Source organism: Brassica napus, chromosome C3 (genome assembly GCF_020379485.1).
Source record: "Brassica napus cultivar Da-Ae chromosome C3, Da-Ae, whole genome shotgun sequence".
NCBI lineage: Eukaryota > Viridiplantae > Streptophyta > Magnoliopsida > Brassicales > Brassicaceae > Brassica > Brassica napus.
Window position 1 is genome coordinate 42,383,653 of NC_063446.1, and position 14,969 is coordinate 42,398,621.

The 14,969-nt window shown below is 38.9% G+C and overlaps 2 protein-coding genes across 6 annotated transcripts; one reads left to right on the forward strand and one right to left on the reverse strand.

Annotated features, from left to right (window-relative positions):
• Positions 1-10,106: 10,106 nt before the first annotated feature.
• LOC106421856 (agamous-like MADS-box protein AGL15) lies at positions 10,107-11,108 on the forward strand. The gene is made up of 6 exons (XM_013862695.1): positions 10,107-10,225; positions 10,325-10,424; positions 10,509-10,550; positions 10,623-10,640; positions 10,793-10,834; positions 10,926-11,108. Exons 1-6 carry the CDS (start codon positions 10,107-10,109, stop codon positions 11,106-11,108), a joined length of 504 nt encoding a protein of 167 aa, XP_013718149.1.
• Positions 11,109-11,537: 429 nt separating this feature from the next.
• On the reverse strand, positions 11,538-14,950 carry LOC106421963 (serine/arginine-rich splicing factor SR34A). 5 transcript variants are annotated; one of them, XM_013862799.3, is made up of 14 exons: positions 14,752-14,892; positions 13,723-14,008; positions 13,519-13,644; positions 13,369-13,434; positions 13,205-13,279; positions 12,987-13,122; positions 12,846-12,892; positions 12,684-12,741; positions 12,512-12,561; positions 12,362-12,418; positions 12,145-12,272; positions 11,976-12,056; positions 11,860-11,908; positions 11,538-11,757 (listed from the first exon to the last, which is right to left on the reverse strand). In XM_013862799.3, the coding sequence occupies exons 3-14, from the start codon at positions 13,603-13,605 to the stop codon at positions 11,737-11,739; spliced, it is 855 nt and encodes a 284-aa protein (XP_013718253.1). In that variant the 5' UTR covers positions 13,606-13,644; positions 13,723-14,008; positions 14,752-14,892; the 3' UTR covers positions 11,538-11,736. The 5 variants fall into 5 exon arrangements, with proteins under 5 accessions (XP_013718253.1, XP_022555533.1, XP_022555532.1 ...); XM_022699812.2 differs by having other exon boundaries at positions 13,723-13,834; positions 14,752-14,847; XM_022699811.2 differs by having other exon boundaries at positions 13,723-13,837; positions 14,752-14,837.
• Between the last annotated feature and the right edge of the window lie 19 nt (positions 14,951-14,969).

A 14,969-nucleotide genomic window follows, 5' to 3' on the forward strand; every position in this document is an offset into this window, starting at 1 on the left:
AGAAATCTTAAAAATAAAAACATACACATTTGTAGGGAAAATATATGTTAACATTTATAGCAATTAGACACAACGTTATTATTTTGTTCCAATTAAACACATTAACAAACGAACTTCAAAATATGATCAACAAATAGTACGTAACGTTAAGAGAAAAAAAACACACGTATGAAACCTGATATGACAACAAGGTTTGGACTCAGGATACTGTGGGATCCTGATAATCATCGGTTTTGTCTACACATTTTGGAAGAGAGTCAATTGATATTTTAAATACTTAAAATTCAATAAAAAAATACTTAAGGCACAAATGCCAACTAACCTGGATATCTGCATGAAACTAAACTATGATCTGTCACATAAACCCATGAAAATAGTATGAGTACTTTTGCTGTTTGTTTGCACAGAATAACAAAGTAGTTAATTGATGTTGATTTCCAAGAGAAAAGTTCTGGTTATTTATATAATTTCACAAATTGAGATAGTGGACATAAAACCGTTACAAAGATCATGGGAAGTAGTAGTTGTGATAACTTATTTTTGTTTCAAAAGCGTGCTCTCGTTTGTTTAAAAAAAATCACAAAAAGAATTATTTAAAAAAATTTGATGACACATGTCACTTGGAGAATTTCCAAATGACTTATGCTTTATAGTATAGAGGAACACACTGTATTTTCAACATAAATGTCTTACAAAAATAAAATAAAAACATTATTATTTTAAGCATATAATTGTATAAATCTACTTTTCCTTAAATATTATATGTCTTGACTTTTATGAATGCTTAAAAATAAAAATCTATAAAAATATAAAATATTTTATTAAGTATTAAATAGTTAGAAATCTTAAAAATAAAAACTTACACATTTGTAGAGAAAATATATGTTAACATTTATAGCAATTAAACACAATGTTATTATTTTGTTCCAATTAAACACATTAACAAACAAACTTCACAATATGATCAACAAACAGTAAGTAACGTTAAGAGAAAAGAAAACACATGTATGAAACCTGATATGGCAACAAGGTTTGGTCTCATGATACTGTGGGATCCTGATAATCATCGGTTTCGTCTACAAATTTGGGAAGAGAGTCAATTGATATTTTAAATACTTCAAATTCAATAAAAGAAGATACTTAAGGCACAAATGCCAACTAACCTGGATATCTTCATGAAACTAAACTATGATATGTCAAACAAACCCATGAAAATAGTATGAGTACTTTTGCTGTTTGTTTGCACAGAATAATTAACAAAGTAGTTCGTTGATGTTGATTTCCAAGAGAAAAGTTATGGTTATTTATATAATTTCACAAATTGAGATAGTGGACATAAAACCGTTACGAAGATCATGGGAAGTAGTAGTTGTGATAACCTATTTTTGTTTCAAAAGCTTGCTCTCGTTTGTTTAAAAAAAATCACAAACAAAATTATTTAAAACAATTTGATGACACATGTTACTTGGAGAATTTCCAAATGACTTATGACACATATGACTAGCTATATATATATATATATATATATATATATATATATATATATATATATATATATGACTAGCTCGACTATTCACATGATACAAATCATAAATTAAGGCTTCGAATGATAACATCGTAATAAGCAGTGCGGATAAAGCAGATAATATAATATAATACAGTTTTATTAACTATAGAATATTAGCTGTTAAAGAAAAAAAAAGGTACATATTAAAATGTGAATGGTAACAAAACTGAAATGTGGTAAGAAATCAATAGTAGAATAGTAAAAATATTATAAGCGGTGCGGATTACAAACTAAATTTAAATATATGTTAATATAACAAAATCTAAATATTACTAATAAATATATAAAATTTAAATTCTTTTTATGACATAACATAAACAAATATACTATCAATAATTTTAATTTTTCACAATGTATTTGCAATATTATCTATTATTTGAGCCATATATATATTCTCCACCTAGTGCATTTGTTGCATTTGATGCTTATATGTCATCTAAATCGTTCTCCTATTTTGTGTTGTTTATTCTCTTCTTTATCACTACTTTAGCAAAATCTGCATCTGCAAAATTTTGCTGTCCCATTGTACTATTGTAGCCATTATAACTCTTTTTATATTAATGTCGTATCTTTGAAAAATTAGAGAGAATCCTACATTTCTTCTTCTAAACCCCAAAAGTCATCTTGGTTCCGGAACGTAAAGAAGCATAACGTCCATTGATGAGTTCTTTTTTATTTTTTGGAAGGGGACCGAAGTTAAATTGATATCTCACTACTCTATTATGTGATGACCTATAAAGAGGTAGAAACCCTTGTTTATTAGGATAGTCAAAATTGGCGAGATAATATTTGTCTAGATTTATAGAAAAATCAGAATCACTTTCTTTTGCCACGGTGAAAACAATTGTGTCGGACATAATCCTTGAGCTTCATTCTACATATAAGTGAATAATTAAGGTCACATATCGCCATGATAAATAAAGAAAATATTGAAAAGAAAAAAGGTTTGTATACGTACCTTTTCAAAATATCAAACCTTCGTGTGCTTTCAAAGCATACCTTTGCAAAGAAAATGAAATGAATATTTTTTTTGTAAATGAAATGAAAAAAAAATTGTGCGTAGGTATATCTCTGCAAAGTTTCAAACCTTCACGTGCTTTCAACTTAGGTGCTTTCAAATCTTCCAAACATTCATGTGCTTATAATATAGGTATAAATTGCTGGAAGAAAAAAGTTCACCAACTCTTCAAACTCACAGACTTTCGTTCTTATGTGTTTCACGTTTGTCTTACAAGCCGCACAGGGCCGGCTGAGGAGGGGGACAAGCGGTGCGACCGCCCCGGACCCAAGCCCGTGTCCCTCGTATATTAATAGTTAAGGGGTTCAATTTTTTAAAAAAATTTATATTTTTATATAGAAAAAATTATAAATATAATAAATAAAATTGAAAAGGGTCCAAAAAATATTTGATATGCATATAATTTTATTCTCATCACAAATTTTTTTTTTGCCCTAGGACCCATAACAATGTTAAGCCGGCCCTGAAACCGCACATTATATTTCTTTTTTTCAAGTACAAACCACATTATGTGTGTTTGTGTGCGTGTTAATCATAAATGGTTACATAAATCACTATGTACATGTGGTTAGTTTCAACTACTTCAGACATCGTAACCTAAATGTGTCAAAATAGGTTCTTCATGTTAGTAATTTATCATTTATGGCATGTATGAAAAAATATTCTATTTAATTAACCAGATAGAGTAAATACTCTCAGGCACGTTCTCCAAGATTACTGTTGAGAGTTGACTTTCTGATACAACCACCGCAAACCTCACCCTCCTCCGTCAATACACAGTAACTCCGCCGCAACTACTTTCTGGCGAAGAAGTTTCTTTCCTTTTTGAGCTCCTTGGAGCTCGGCTTTCTCCCCTACGGTCAGCAATCAGCAATCATATGGGTTATTTGATGCATATCTGGAAAGGAGAATGGACCACAAAAAGACAGAGTTTTAAGACCGACTCCCTTCAAGGGAACAACTCTTAAATCTGTTACTTATTACCCTACTGTCTACTACAGTTTTACCTCGTCTCTGAGGGTTTTACCCAAGTGTTGGGATCAATCTTTTTTCACTGCATCTCGGTTCACTGCTGTGGGTAGCTTCTCAATCTTCAATGGCGCAACGTTTTTCACAAGCTGATAAAGGGATATGGGTAACAGGCCCATCAAGATCTTCGCGCAGACCTCCGGTAAAAAATCCGGCAGTAGATAACAAAGCCCTTATAGAAGAGCACAAATTTACCCTAATTGGTAGGGTAACAAACCCGTCTATTTAGAAGACAAGAGCCCTTGTGGACTTCTTTCTTCAACACTGGAAGGTGACATGATCGATAACTGGCAGGGACCTAGGCCCACATCTCTTCCAATTCAAGTTTGAGACGAAAAAAGATCTGCAATCGATCCTTGCTCAGGGCCCTTATCACTTCAAGAGATGGATGATAATTCTCCAACGTTGGAAACCCATAGTCTGAACATTTTTCCTGCTCTGATCCCTTTCTGGTTTACTATCCATGGACTCCCCCTGCACTACTGGACTGATGAAGCCATTGGTAATGACCTGGGACCAGTGGAAAATTTTGAAGTGGAAAAAGCGAGAATCAGAGTCTGGGTAAATGGTCTCCGCCCCCTGGAAATGATTCTAGATATCAGCCTACCATCAGGAGAAATAAAGCAAGTCGAATTGGAATACAAGAATCTGGAAAAACACTGCTTTATATGCCATTATCTCTCCCATGACAAAGATAACTGTCCGTCCCAGCAAGCTCAAGCTAATACCAGATTCTCTGGAGCTCAAGCCATGGGAATCTCTCAGAACCGAACGCGGGATAGGTTGGAGTCTGATAGACGTCGACAAGCTGAAAAGAAACTAGCACGTTCAGACTCCCTTACCAACCCCTGAGAGCGCAAAACTCAGGATCTTGGCAGCAGTCCTCTCACGGGGAAGCTACTTATGGTCTTGATTGGAAGAATGATAAGAACTTCCGCTTTACCTATAGAGCTAGGAAAGATCCCCACTTTCAGCGTAACTCAACCAGAGACTCTGATCCTCCTGCAAGAAGACACTCTGCCAAAGAAAGACTTTCCTTTGAAAAGGTAGTGGTCTCAGAGTCGCAAGGTCTATTTGTATCGTGACATAACATGAGTACCTCGAGAAATGAATGGAGACCAGTCCAGACTCGATCCCAGACTGGAACAAACTCGAAAACCTCTCTTGCGCAGGTGTCTCATACTCCTTCACCTAGACCTCAGCGCGAAGGAAAGTTGCTTCACACTCCGACTTCTCACCAGAAATCAAATGAGGAAAGCCTCCCATTTCAAGAGAGGAGATCAGCTCTGGACAAACTGTCTCTACCAAAGAAAGGATTCCTCTCCTATAAGATGGAGTCGCAAACGCTGAATCAGGACGTCTACAAGAAGTAGACATTCAGTACTTGGAGGAGAACCTAACGGTACATCAACCTGGTGGGAGCAACATACCGTCTTCATCAAGGAAACAAAACAGAGTAACTCCGGATCAATATGACCCTTCACAAGACCGGTCTACGATTAGAACCTTGAGTGAAGATAGGCTCCATGTATCCCTCAGACTTTGTTCTTTCCGTGAACCAGATGAACCAATGGAATCAATTCCTATTGCAAAAAAGAGAACCAGGGCTACTAATTCCTCTGCTCCTCTGCTCAGTAGCAAAGTTGATGGACCCTCTCACACCAACATGAGAGAACAAAAGAGCCCGGCTCAAGCGATTGGTGTTAAGGGCAGGAGAGTTAATAAACTCAATACTCCCCACGGAGGAAGATCCTCCAAGACGCAATGACGAGCGGTAAAACAGCTGCTACTATAAAGAGTGGTCATCAACCCCGTATGAAGTTACTTCCAGCCACTAAGAAGAAAGGAATGGATTTTCGGTCTGGTCCAGCTCCTCTTCCTTAGTCAATATGAGCTGGAATTGTCAAGGTATCGGGAGCGACCTGACAGTTCGTCGATTCCGGGAATTCCGTTCAAAAAATTCTCCGGATATAATGTTCCTGATGGAAACAAAGAGGCAAGACGAGGAGGTGTTTAAGATGTATCGGGCACTGATTTTACAAACCATTTCATCGTTCCTCCCATTGGTCTAAGTGGAGGCCTCACTCTCTCGTGGAAAGACAATATCAAGTTGGATATTCTTTACTCATCACCGAATGTAATTGATACAAGCATTGTCTTCAATAATAAAACCTTTTTTATGTCTTATGTCTATGGTGAGCCGAATCGTGAGGATCGTCTGCGGTTCTGGAAACTAATGTCTGAGTTGGGCACCCAAAGAACATCCGCCTGGCTTATCACTGGCGACTTCAACAACCTCTTAGACAACGATGAAAAAGAAGGTGGACCTTTGAGATGGGAGGGATCCTTTCTGTCCTTCCGTAACTTTGTGTCTCAAAACGGTCTATGGGACTTACAATTTTCTGGGAACTCTCTCTCGTGGAGAGGAACGAGATATACTCACTTCATCCAGTCTCAGCTTGATAGAGCTGTGGCTAATCTCGATTGGATGGAACTCTTCCCAGCAGCTAGATGTGAGTACTTGAGGTTTGAGGGGTCTGATCATCGACCCCTACTGACCCAATTTGATCAACACCTGCGAAATAAGAAAGGGATATTCCGCTATGATCAGAAGCTTAGTTATAAACCAGAAATCAGATCCTTGGTGGAGAACTCTTGGGAGAAATCTAACCCTGAATCATTTTTGACTAAGATCAACAGAGTGCGAAGAAACCTAGTGGAATGGGCTAAAACCTAAACAGCAGCCAGCAAGGAATGGATTGTCTCTCACCAAAGACTCTTGGAATAATCCCTCTCGGCTAGTGTTCCAGATTCTGCAAGAATAGAAGAACTGAAAACGATCCTTGAAACAGCCTATGCGGAGGAGGAGGCCTTTTGGCGACAAAGAAGTTGTGTCCAATGGTTAAGCGCTAGGGATAAAAACACTAGCTTTTGCACGCGGTAACTAGAGGAAGACGATCTTGCAACAAGTTCACCATTATTGAAGACGAGACAGGGAGAGCCTTTTATGAAGAAAATCACATTGTCCATGCTTTTGTCTCCTTCTACAAGACGCTCTTCACTGCAGGAACTCCGAACCCGCTGGATGTGGTTCGCGAAGCTCTCTCTCCTAAAGTGACACCGGAAATGAACCAATCCCTGATCTCTATCCCGGATATGGCCGAAGTCCAAGCAGCGGTGTTTTTAATAAACCCGGATAAAGCCCCGGGACCTGATGATTTCTCTGGGACATTATAGGTGAGGATATCTATCGAGATATCCGCAGCTTCTTTGAATCCAGCCACCTTCATCACAGACAGAACGAGACACATGTTAGGCTCATACCGAAAATGACGGGAGAAAAGAAGGTCGTGGACTATAGACCTATAGCGCTGTGCAACACTCAGTACAAGATAATCGCGAAGATCCTATCGAAGAGACTCAGACCGCACCGCCACAGCCTGATCTCACCGTCACAATCCGCCTTTGTAGCGGGTCGCTCTACTGCGGACAATGTACTGATCACGCATGAAATCTTGCACTTCCTGAGACAATCAAAGGCGAAAAAATATGTGGCATTGGTTGTCAAAACCGATATGAGCAAGGCATACGATAGGATCAAATAGAACTTTCTGCGCAAAGTTCTTGAGCGATTGGGCTTTCATGAAATCTTGATTGGGTGGATAATGGAATGCGTTTCCGCAGTCTCCTACTCATTCCTCATAAACGGTGGTCCCCAGGGAAGTGTCACACCATCGAGAGGCCTTCGACAAGGCGACCCCCTTTCGCCATATCTCTTTATCCTGTGTACGAAGGTATTGGCGGGACTGTGTAAGCAAGCTCTTGAGAATGGGTCTCTCCCGGGGGTTAAAGTCGCGCGCAACTGCCCTCCCATTAATCATCTCTTGTTCGCCGATAACACTATGTTCTTTGGAAGATCGAGCTCGTCGAGCTGTAAAGCCCTAGTCTCAATTCTTGAGAAATATGAGCTCGTCTCCGGACAGTGTATAAACCAAGCCAAATCAACGATCACCTTCTCTTCGAAAACAAAACCGGAAGCAAGAGCCAGAGCAAAACGCGACCTGAACATCACTAATGAGGGGGGGGGGGGGTGTAGGAAAGTATCTCAGGCTTCCGAAAAACTTTGGCAGGAGAAAAAGAGATATCTTTGCATCACTTGTCGATAGGATCCGCCAAAGAGCACACAGTTGGACGGCCAGATTCCTTTCGAGTGTTGGGAAAATGATTCTGCTGAAATCAGTCCTTGCAGCCCTACCCACGTACACGATGAGTTGTTTCAAACTACTGAAATCTCTGTGTAAGCAAATTCAATCGATACTCACTAGATTTTGGTGGGACATGAAACCAGAGTTGCGGAAGATATGTTGGGTATCTTGGGATAAGCTCACTCTCCCGAAGAGTGCGGGGGGCCTTGGCTTCCGTGAGATTGAACAGTTTAATGATGCCTTGCTCGCCAAGCATGCATGGCGCCTCCTTAAAGATCCTTCATCTCTGCTGAGACATACTCTTCTTAATAAATACTGCAGATATGATGGTTTACTTGACTGTTCAGCTCCAAATTCAGCCTCTCATGGATGGCGAGGAATCCTTGCGGGAAGAGACATCTTAAGAAAAGGCTTGGGATGGTCGATCGGGTCTGGAGACCTTATTCAAGTGTGGGGAGAAAATTGGCTCTCTACAGAGTACCAATGCAGCCTTATGGGCCCGCCTTCCCTACAAGCTTGTAACCTGAAGATAAAAGACCTGCTGCTCCCTAATGCTGAATGGAATATCGAGCTAATCAAGTTGCACCTACCTCACCATAAATCACAGATCAGAAAGCTTGTACTCTGTATTTCACTGGAAGATAAACGGGTATGGTTACTTGAGAAGAATGGGAGCTATACAACAAGGTCGGGTTATGCTGTTGCTAAGTTGAATGTAAGCAATACTCCATCTACCTTCAACTGGAAGCAATGTGTTTGGAATGTCAAATGCTCACCTAAAGTACGCAAGTTCCTCTGGAAATTGAAGACCAATGCTTTGACAGTGGGAGAAACTCTGTTGCGTAGAGGAATCCTCGCCGAAGGAAAGTGTAAAAGGGGTTGTGAATTGGAGTAAACATTTCATGTAATGTTCTCATGTCCGGTGGCTAGGAAAGTATGGGAGCTTGCTCCTGTGTGCTTAGTCCCAAACCTCAGTACATGCACGTATGTGAGTGATTTGCTCTCCCGGGGTCTCCGAATGACTAATTTACCTCCCATGGATCTTGTCTCTCCTCCGTACCCGTGGATCATGTGGGTTTTGTGGACGAGCTGTAACCAATTAATGTTTGAAGATAAGTTTTTTTTCTGAAGCAGAGATGATCCTGCGAGCTATTAAATTAGCGAAGGAGTGGCAGGCTACTCAACCCAGTCCTACATCTAAATCTGCTTCGTCTAAAGACTATCTACCACAAGCAAACTTAGTTTCTCAAATACCACATGTACCAGTTAACGCCCTCCTCTGTTTCTCTGACGTTGCATGGAACAGCTCTTCCGGTGATGGAGGGTTTGGTTGGGTGGTGAAAGGCTCAGATGGCCTCATCAGGTGTCAAGGAACATCCTCACGCCGCGTTATTGCTTCAACCTTAATGGCAGAAGCAATAGCACTAAAATCAGGCCTCTCAATGGCTGTCTTGCTAGGGTACAAGGACATTATCTGTGTTTCAGATTCTCAATGTCTAGTTGGCCTCCTCAGAGGAAAATCTTATGTGGTTGCTTTCAAAGGAATCCTCTATGACATCAGCATGTTGAGTAGATCCCTTAACTCTATCTCGTTTAAGTTTATCTCTCGTCTTTGTAATGTTGATACTGATAGGAGGGCAAAAGATGCTTTGTTCTTGCTCTCTAATTCTCTTTCAGAGATGATGAACTCTGTCTCGTGCGTTTAAGTTTTTATGAATGAAAGGTTTGACCAAAAAAAAAAAGAGTTCTTCATGTTTATTTGGAGTGTTCATGTCTAAGTGGTCATGTCTAATGGACCTTTTCTTAATTTGAACATTGATGATTATTGTCTAGATCAATTTAGAGCTAGAATTTAAATTATTTAGTGTGTGTCTACTGATGAACAATATAATTGTCTATAATAAACAATTATATTTTGAGCATGTGTCACACATCCATTTCACACCTCATAATTGTTACCAGACAAATTAGCTGTTAACATCTATTTGACTCTAGTCTAAAAACGGAACAGCGCAAAGAGCATCATTAACCGGGTTGCTTAAGCCAGTCTGTTAGTATTATTGAAATTAAAAAAAAAGAAAAATAGCAAATACCTTAAGCGACGTTTCTTAATCAAGCTATGGAAGAGACAGCTCTTGAACACTCCTCGTCTCCTTTCTTCTCGAATCATTCTTCCTGCGACCCATCGTGACGCTCACTCTCATTCCTCTCTGCTTCTCCACAAGGGCTAAATCTAGATGAGCTCTGTGCTAGATCTCAGAAGAAGCTCGTCCAGAGCTCTGTTGTAATGGGAGATGGTAAGGTTAATTCGATTCTCCGTCTGCAGTCATTGTCTTCTCCAAGTCTGGCAAGCTCTTCGAGTTCTCAAGTACTAGGTGGTAATTCAATGCTTCAAGAGAAACACTTGTATGCAACCTAATCCAAACTGTGTTCTTATTTTTATTGTTTCCCCCAACCATCCACCACTTTTATGTCTTATATGGTTTGTCTTTGCATGTTTTGTAGACAGCTTCAGGGTAAGCGTTTGAGTATTCTGAGCTTGAAAGAGCTGCAACACCTTGAGAAGCAGCTAGATGTCGCATTAATATATGTGAGAGAGCGAAAGGTAAAGACTAGTAATATCACTCTTCCCCATTCCTTTTTCATAAAACATATTTGTTTTTTTTGGCTAAAGGTTATGTGATTTCAGGAACTAATGTTGACTAAACAGCTTGAAGAATCACGCCTGAAGGTAACTCTTGAGTTGTATATATATATGAAACATCTCGTTTTTGGCTAAAGGTTATGTGATTTTCATGTTTAGCTTCTATGGTCACTTCATGTAAGTTTATGTGAGACATCTCTGATGCACCGTGTTAAAACTCATGCCTACTGTATCTTTTGAGACTTGAGAGGTTAATGTTGTGGTATGTGCCCAATAACATAGAGACTTACTGCAAGAATTGATCATACAAAACATTTTCAACTTTGCAGGAACAGCGAGCAGAGCTAGAAAACGAAACCTTACATAGACAGGTGAACAAAACCATTAATTTGTGTTGAATCATCTCTTATCACCAAGTCTTCTTTCTACTATCTAGTTCTAATCACATTCTATTTGAAATAGGTACAAGAACTGAGGAGTTTTCTCCCGTCGATCAACCAACACTATGCTCCATCCTACATCAGATGCTTCGCTATAGATTCCAAGACCTCACTTTTAAACAACACTTGTTTGGGAGACATTAACTGCAGCCTCCAGAACACCAACTCAGACACAACTTTGCAACTAGGGTATGTACTCTTTTAAAATCTTCTCCTGTATTTGGTTGCAATATAGGAAACCCATTTTAGCTAGCCTCTTGTCATGTTATAGTAATAGTATATGCATATGCATTAACACTATTAGAACTATTAATTTCTTACATGTGTTGTTTTTTTTTTTGTGAATCATATTTTATTCATGCAATTAAAACTGGTACATTCATGCAATTAAAATGTATAATAATTTTTTTTTAAGAACCTTAATTAAGAATCTTGCAATGGAACATAAAAATATTTGGATTTTTTAATGTTGTGTCTTAATTCACTTTTACTACTTAAAAGTATTAAAAAAAAAATAAGAACCCCTGAATATGTCTGTTTAACATGATCTTCCTCTGTGTTAGACAATTTACCCCAAAAAAGCTCATGCACGCAAGTTCGTCTCTTAAATATTCTTGAGCAAGACATTTAGAAGTAGAATGAAAGTTAAGTGTGATGAAATTATCGTTTCACAAATATTTCAAAGAACCGCTAAAATAACATGTTGTAAACACAAAGTAGGCACATATAAATAAAAAAAAAGTATTCAACCGAGAAACCAACTACAACTTTGAGCTTTATAATAAAACTCCAAGTCTTATCTCGTTCCATCTTTGGCTTGACAACTTTAGCAATCATTCACTGCCTTCCCGAACCTGAGAAAGAGACCATTTTCAACAAGTTTCAGATTAGTAAGTTTCAGATTAGTCTCTGCTTGGCCTTTTTCCCATAAACTAAAATGCAACTTATTTGTATACCTTGGCAGGTGATTTTGAAAGAGACCTAGACCTCGATCTCGACATTGCCCTGAGTAAAAGAAGGATTAGAAACATCAGTGATTTTGATACAGAAAGGGTAGGGATGAGAAGTTTACCTAGGAGGACTCTTCTTCCTGTCGGGAGATGGGGATCTAGATTTTGATATCGATCTTGAAAGGGAACGTCTTGGTGATTTGCTGCAATAAAGATTTGATAAACACACAACTTTAACTACTTGTTCATAATGGGAAGATATACAGAAGGTTCAGTGTAAAACAAACGCACCTAAGATCCTTCCTTGGGCTCCTGCTTCTGCTAATGCTACGGCTAGGGCTGCGACCACGGCCTCGGCTACGGCTTCGACTCCTGCTTCTGCTTGGGCTCCTCGACAGGGAGCTTTCATATTTCTTAACCTGCATGTAAAGGGAAAACACATACTCATTATATGGATTACATACAGGCAAGGATGGGAGACGATTAAGTCTGTAAGAAGAGAGCATACCCTGATATAGCCTCTGGCCCAGGGGTTTCTGAACTCTGTATCATCAAGTTTCCTTATCTGACCAACAATCACAAACCTTTAGCATCGGAAACTAAACACATTCATAGCTTTGATATACAGAAAGAGAGAAGAACAGAAGGGGAAACTTACAGCATACTTCATGTCATCATAATTGGTGTAATCAACAAGACCATACGTTCCTGACCATATTTATTCAAGATTAAGTCATGTGTAAGAAAAAAAAGACATAACGATAATATCCCAAACACAAACGCTGCTCGAAGCTGAAAGAGGAAAGATAAGAACGTGGAGATTAACGCACCATTACTGTCACGAGTGACCTCAGCAAAGCACACATCACCAGCTTTCCGCATATGATCCTGAAATGATGGTTTTTGATATTCAAAAAAAATAAAAAAAAAAAAGAAAGTAAGCAACTAAAGTGCTGCAGCAAAAAAAAAACACGAAGTAGTAGTCATAACACCTTCAAATCTTGCCATGAAGCAGATGATGGAAGCCCACGCACAATAACTGCATAAAGCCGTCCAGGAATACATATGAACCATCAGAAACATGTGAAGATTCAACCAAACTTTACCAACACCAATTTTCTAATTACACAAACCTCGGAACTCAGAGTGTCGTGAGACGCCAAAGCGGGCAGATCCACCACCACCTCCACCACCATAGCCACCCCCACCACGGTATCCACCACGACGATCACCTGAAGACTGCCCTCGACCACCATGGGCAAGCTCAACCTGCATTCATAATGATTAGACACAACGAGAACAAATTAAAAAAAAAAACATCAAAAGGCAAGGCAATGAATGTCATTATTACCCTCAAGCGACAGCCGTCAAAGTTGTAGCCATCACGGCCATCGACGGCGTCTTCCGCATCCCGAGCATGCTCAAACTACAAACACTCAACAGAGCTTGGTTAACTAAAACTAATATCTTGTAAAATTTGGTTAAGACCATGTAATTTAATACAAAGAAACGCACCTCAACAAAGCAATAACATGGAGGACGAGGTGGAACCTTCAATTCAATATCAACTATGCGGCCATACTGCAATTGAGATACCCTTCTCTTAGAACAGTTGGGATGTCATGCAAAAACCAACTGAATCAAAAAAAGGTAGGCAGAACTGACCTTGTAAAAGAGATCTTCAATCTCAGACTCCCTAATGTCGCCGGGCAAGTTACCGACATAGATGGACCGAGAAAATCGACCACTCATTGTTCACAAAGGTTGTTAAAACAAAGTAGAGAGGTGTAACTGCAGATACGAATAAAAGAAGACAAATAAATAAAGGACCAAAGTTCGCTGCTATTGACAAAGAATCTCCACTCAGACCAGCTTTCCATCCCAAAATATGTATGAAGCAAACCAAGCGAGAGCAATCCTTGGTGAGAGCAGTGCTCCACAAGCTCCAAACATGCTTATTTGCTCCAATGTGCTCCACAAGCTACTATAAGAAAATCTATTTTTTTTCTAGATCTTCACAATATTTTTTGGAGCAAGAATCTCCAATAATAATGAAATAAAAAACAGAATATGAAACAAGTCCAACATTGATCTCCCATTCCCTCTCTAAATCCCTATGAACCATTGCAATGCTCATGTTCCAAGCGCTTGCCATCTATCATAAAGAAAGTTTGTGTCATGACATCATGAAACAAAGACCTCATGCAATCTATACCTTGTTCAGCTTCCTTACTCAAAACATTATTCCGTTCAAACATATAGCACAACTGTTACTGATTTTTTCTAGAAACAAATTGATCTACAAATCGCTCACTACAGGGAATCTCCTGTTAATTTGGATACATACCTACGATTTGCAGAGCATGTTCGCACAGTAGATAGCATATGTTTCAAATAAAATTTCCTTACATGTGTTCAACTTTAACATTTTCAAGGCCAATTAAATAAATATAATGGAACCTACCAAATCATTATACCTATGCAGGAGAAATTAACTCTCCAATTCATAGTTCACGCGAAGTTAATAGTATCGCAACCAGAACTAACAATTACGATGAATAAATAAAAAGACATCGAAACTTCATAGCTAAGAGTCTTCTAACAATACAGAAGACACCTCAAGAGTCGTCAGTAAGAATCTCAGCAACATTCAACAGATGAAAGCTGTATACAAGAGTGGAGACTTCTACACAGACACATCAAAGTTCCAACTTAAAAGTTTAAGTCAAGAAAGCAACCCCACGACCAAAGCCTAAGTTTTTTTTCACTGTCTTAATCATAATTGACAACAAGCTTCTCGGAAACAACAAAAACAAAACAGAGTATATTCCCACCCACGCGACCCAAGTTCAAAGACATATAATCAATCGAGAGAGGGAGATGAGAACGAGTTCGTACCAGTTGGACTAAGCAGCAGAGCCGGAGGAGAACTTTAGCCCCTGGATGAAGCCAATGCGACTCGGGAATCGAGAATAGATATGTCGGCCGTGAAAGTTTTTTCTTCTAGGGTTTGTTTTGTTAATATTCATCAACTTATGTAAATTGCCGGAATTACCCTTCCGCGATCCCTCAAGTTTATCCTCTTTTTTTTAGGTCCCTCTCTAAGTGCTTTGTTT

Bases quoted from the DNA above. Each gene is read 5' to 3' on its own strand.
- LOC106421963 (XM_013862801.3), bottom strand. From the start codon at position 13,605: ATGAGTGGTCGATTTTCTCGGTCCATCTATGTCGGTAACTTGCCCGGC. The intron at 13,123-13,204 runs GTAATAATGACA...TTATGAATGCAG, and splicing joins TTGACGGCTGTCGCTTGAGG to GTTGAGCTTGCCCATGGTGG. The intron at 12,419-12,511 runs GTAAGTTTCCCC...ATTGTTGGTCAG, and splicing joins ATGATGACATGAAGTATGCT to ATAAGGAAACTTGATGATAC.
- LOC106421856 (XM_013862695.1), top strand. From the start codon at position 10,107: ATGGGAGATGGTAAGGTTAATTCGATTCTCCGTCTGCAGTCATTGTCT. The intron at 10,226-10,324 runs GTATGCAACCTA...CATGTTTTGTAG, and splicing joins ATGCTTCAAGAGAAACACTT to ACAGCTTCAGGGTAAGCGTT. The intron at 10,835-10,925 runs GTGAACAAAACC...TATTTGAAATAG, and splicing joins ACGAAACCTTACATAGACAG to GTACAAGAACTGAGGAGTTT.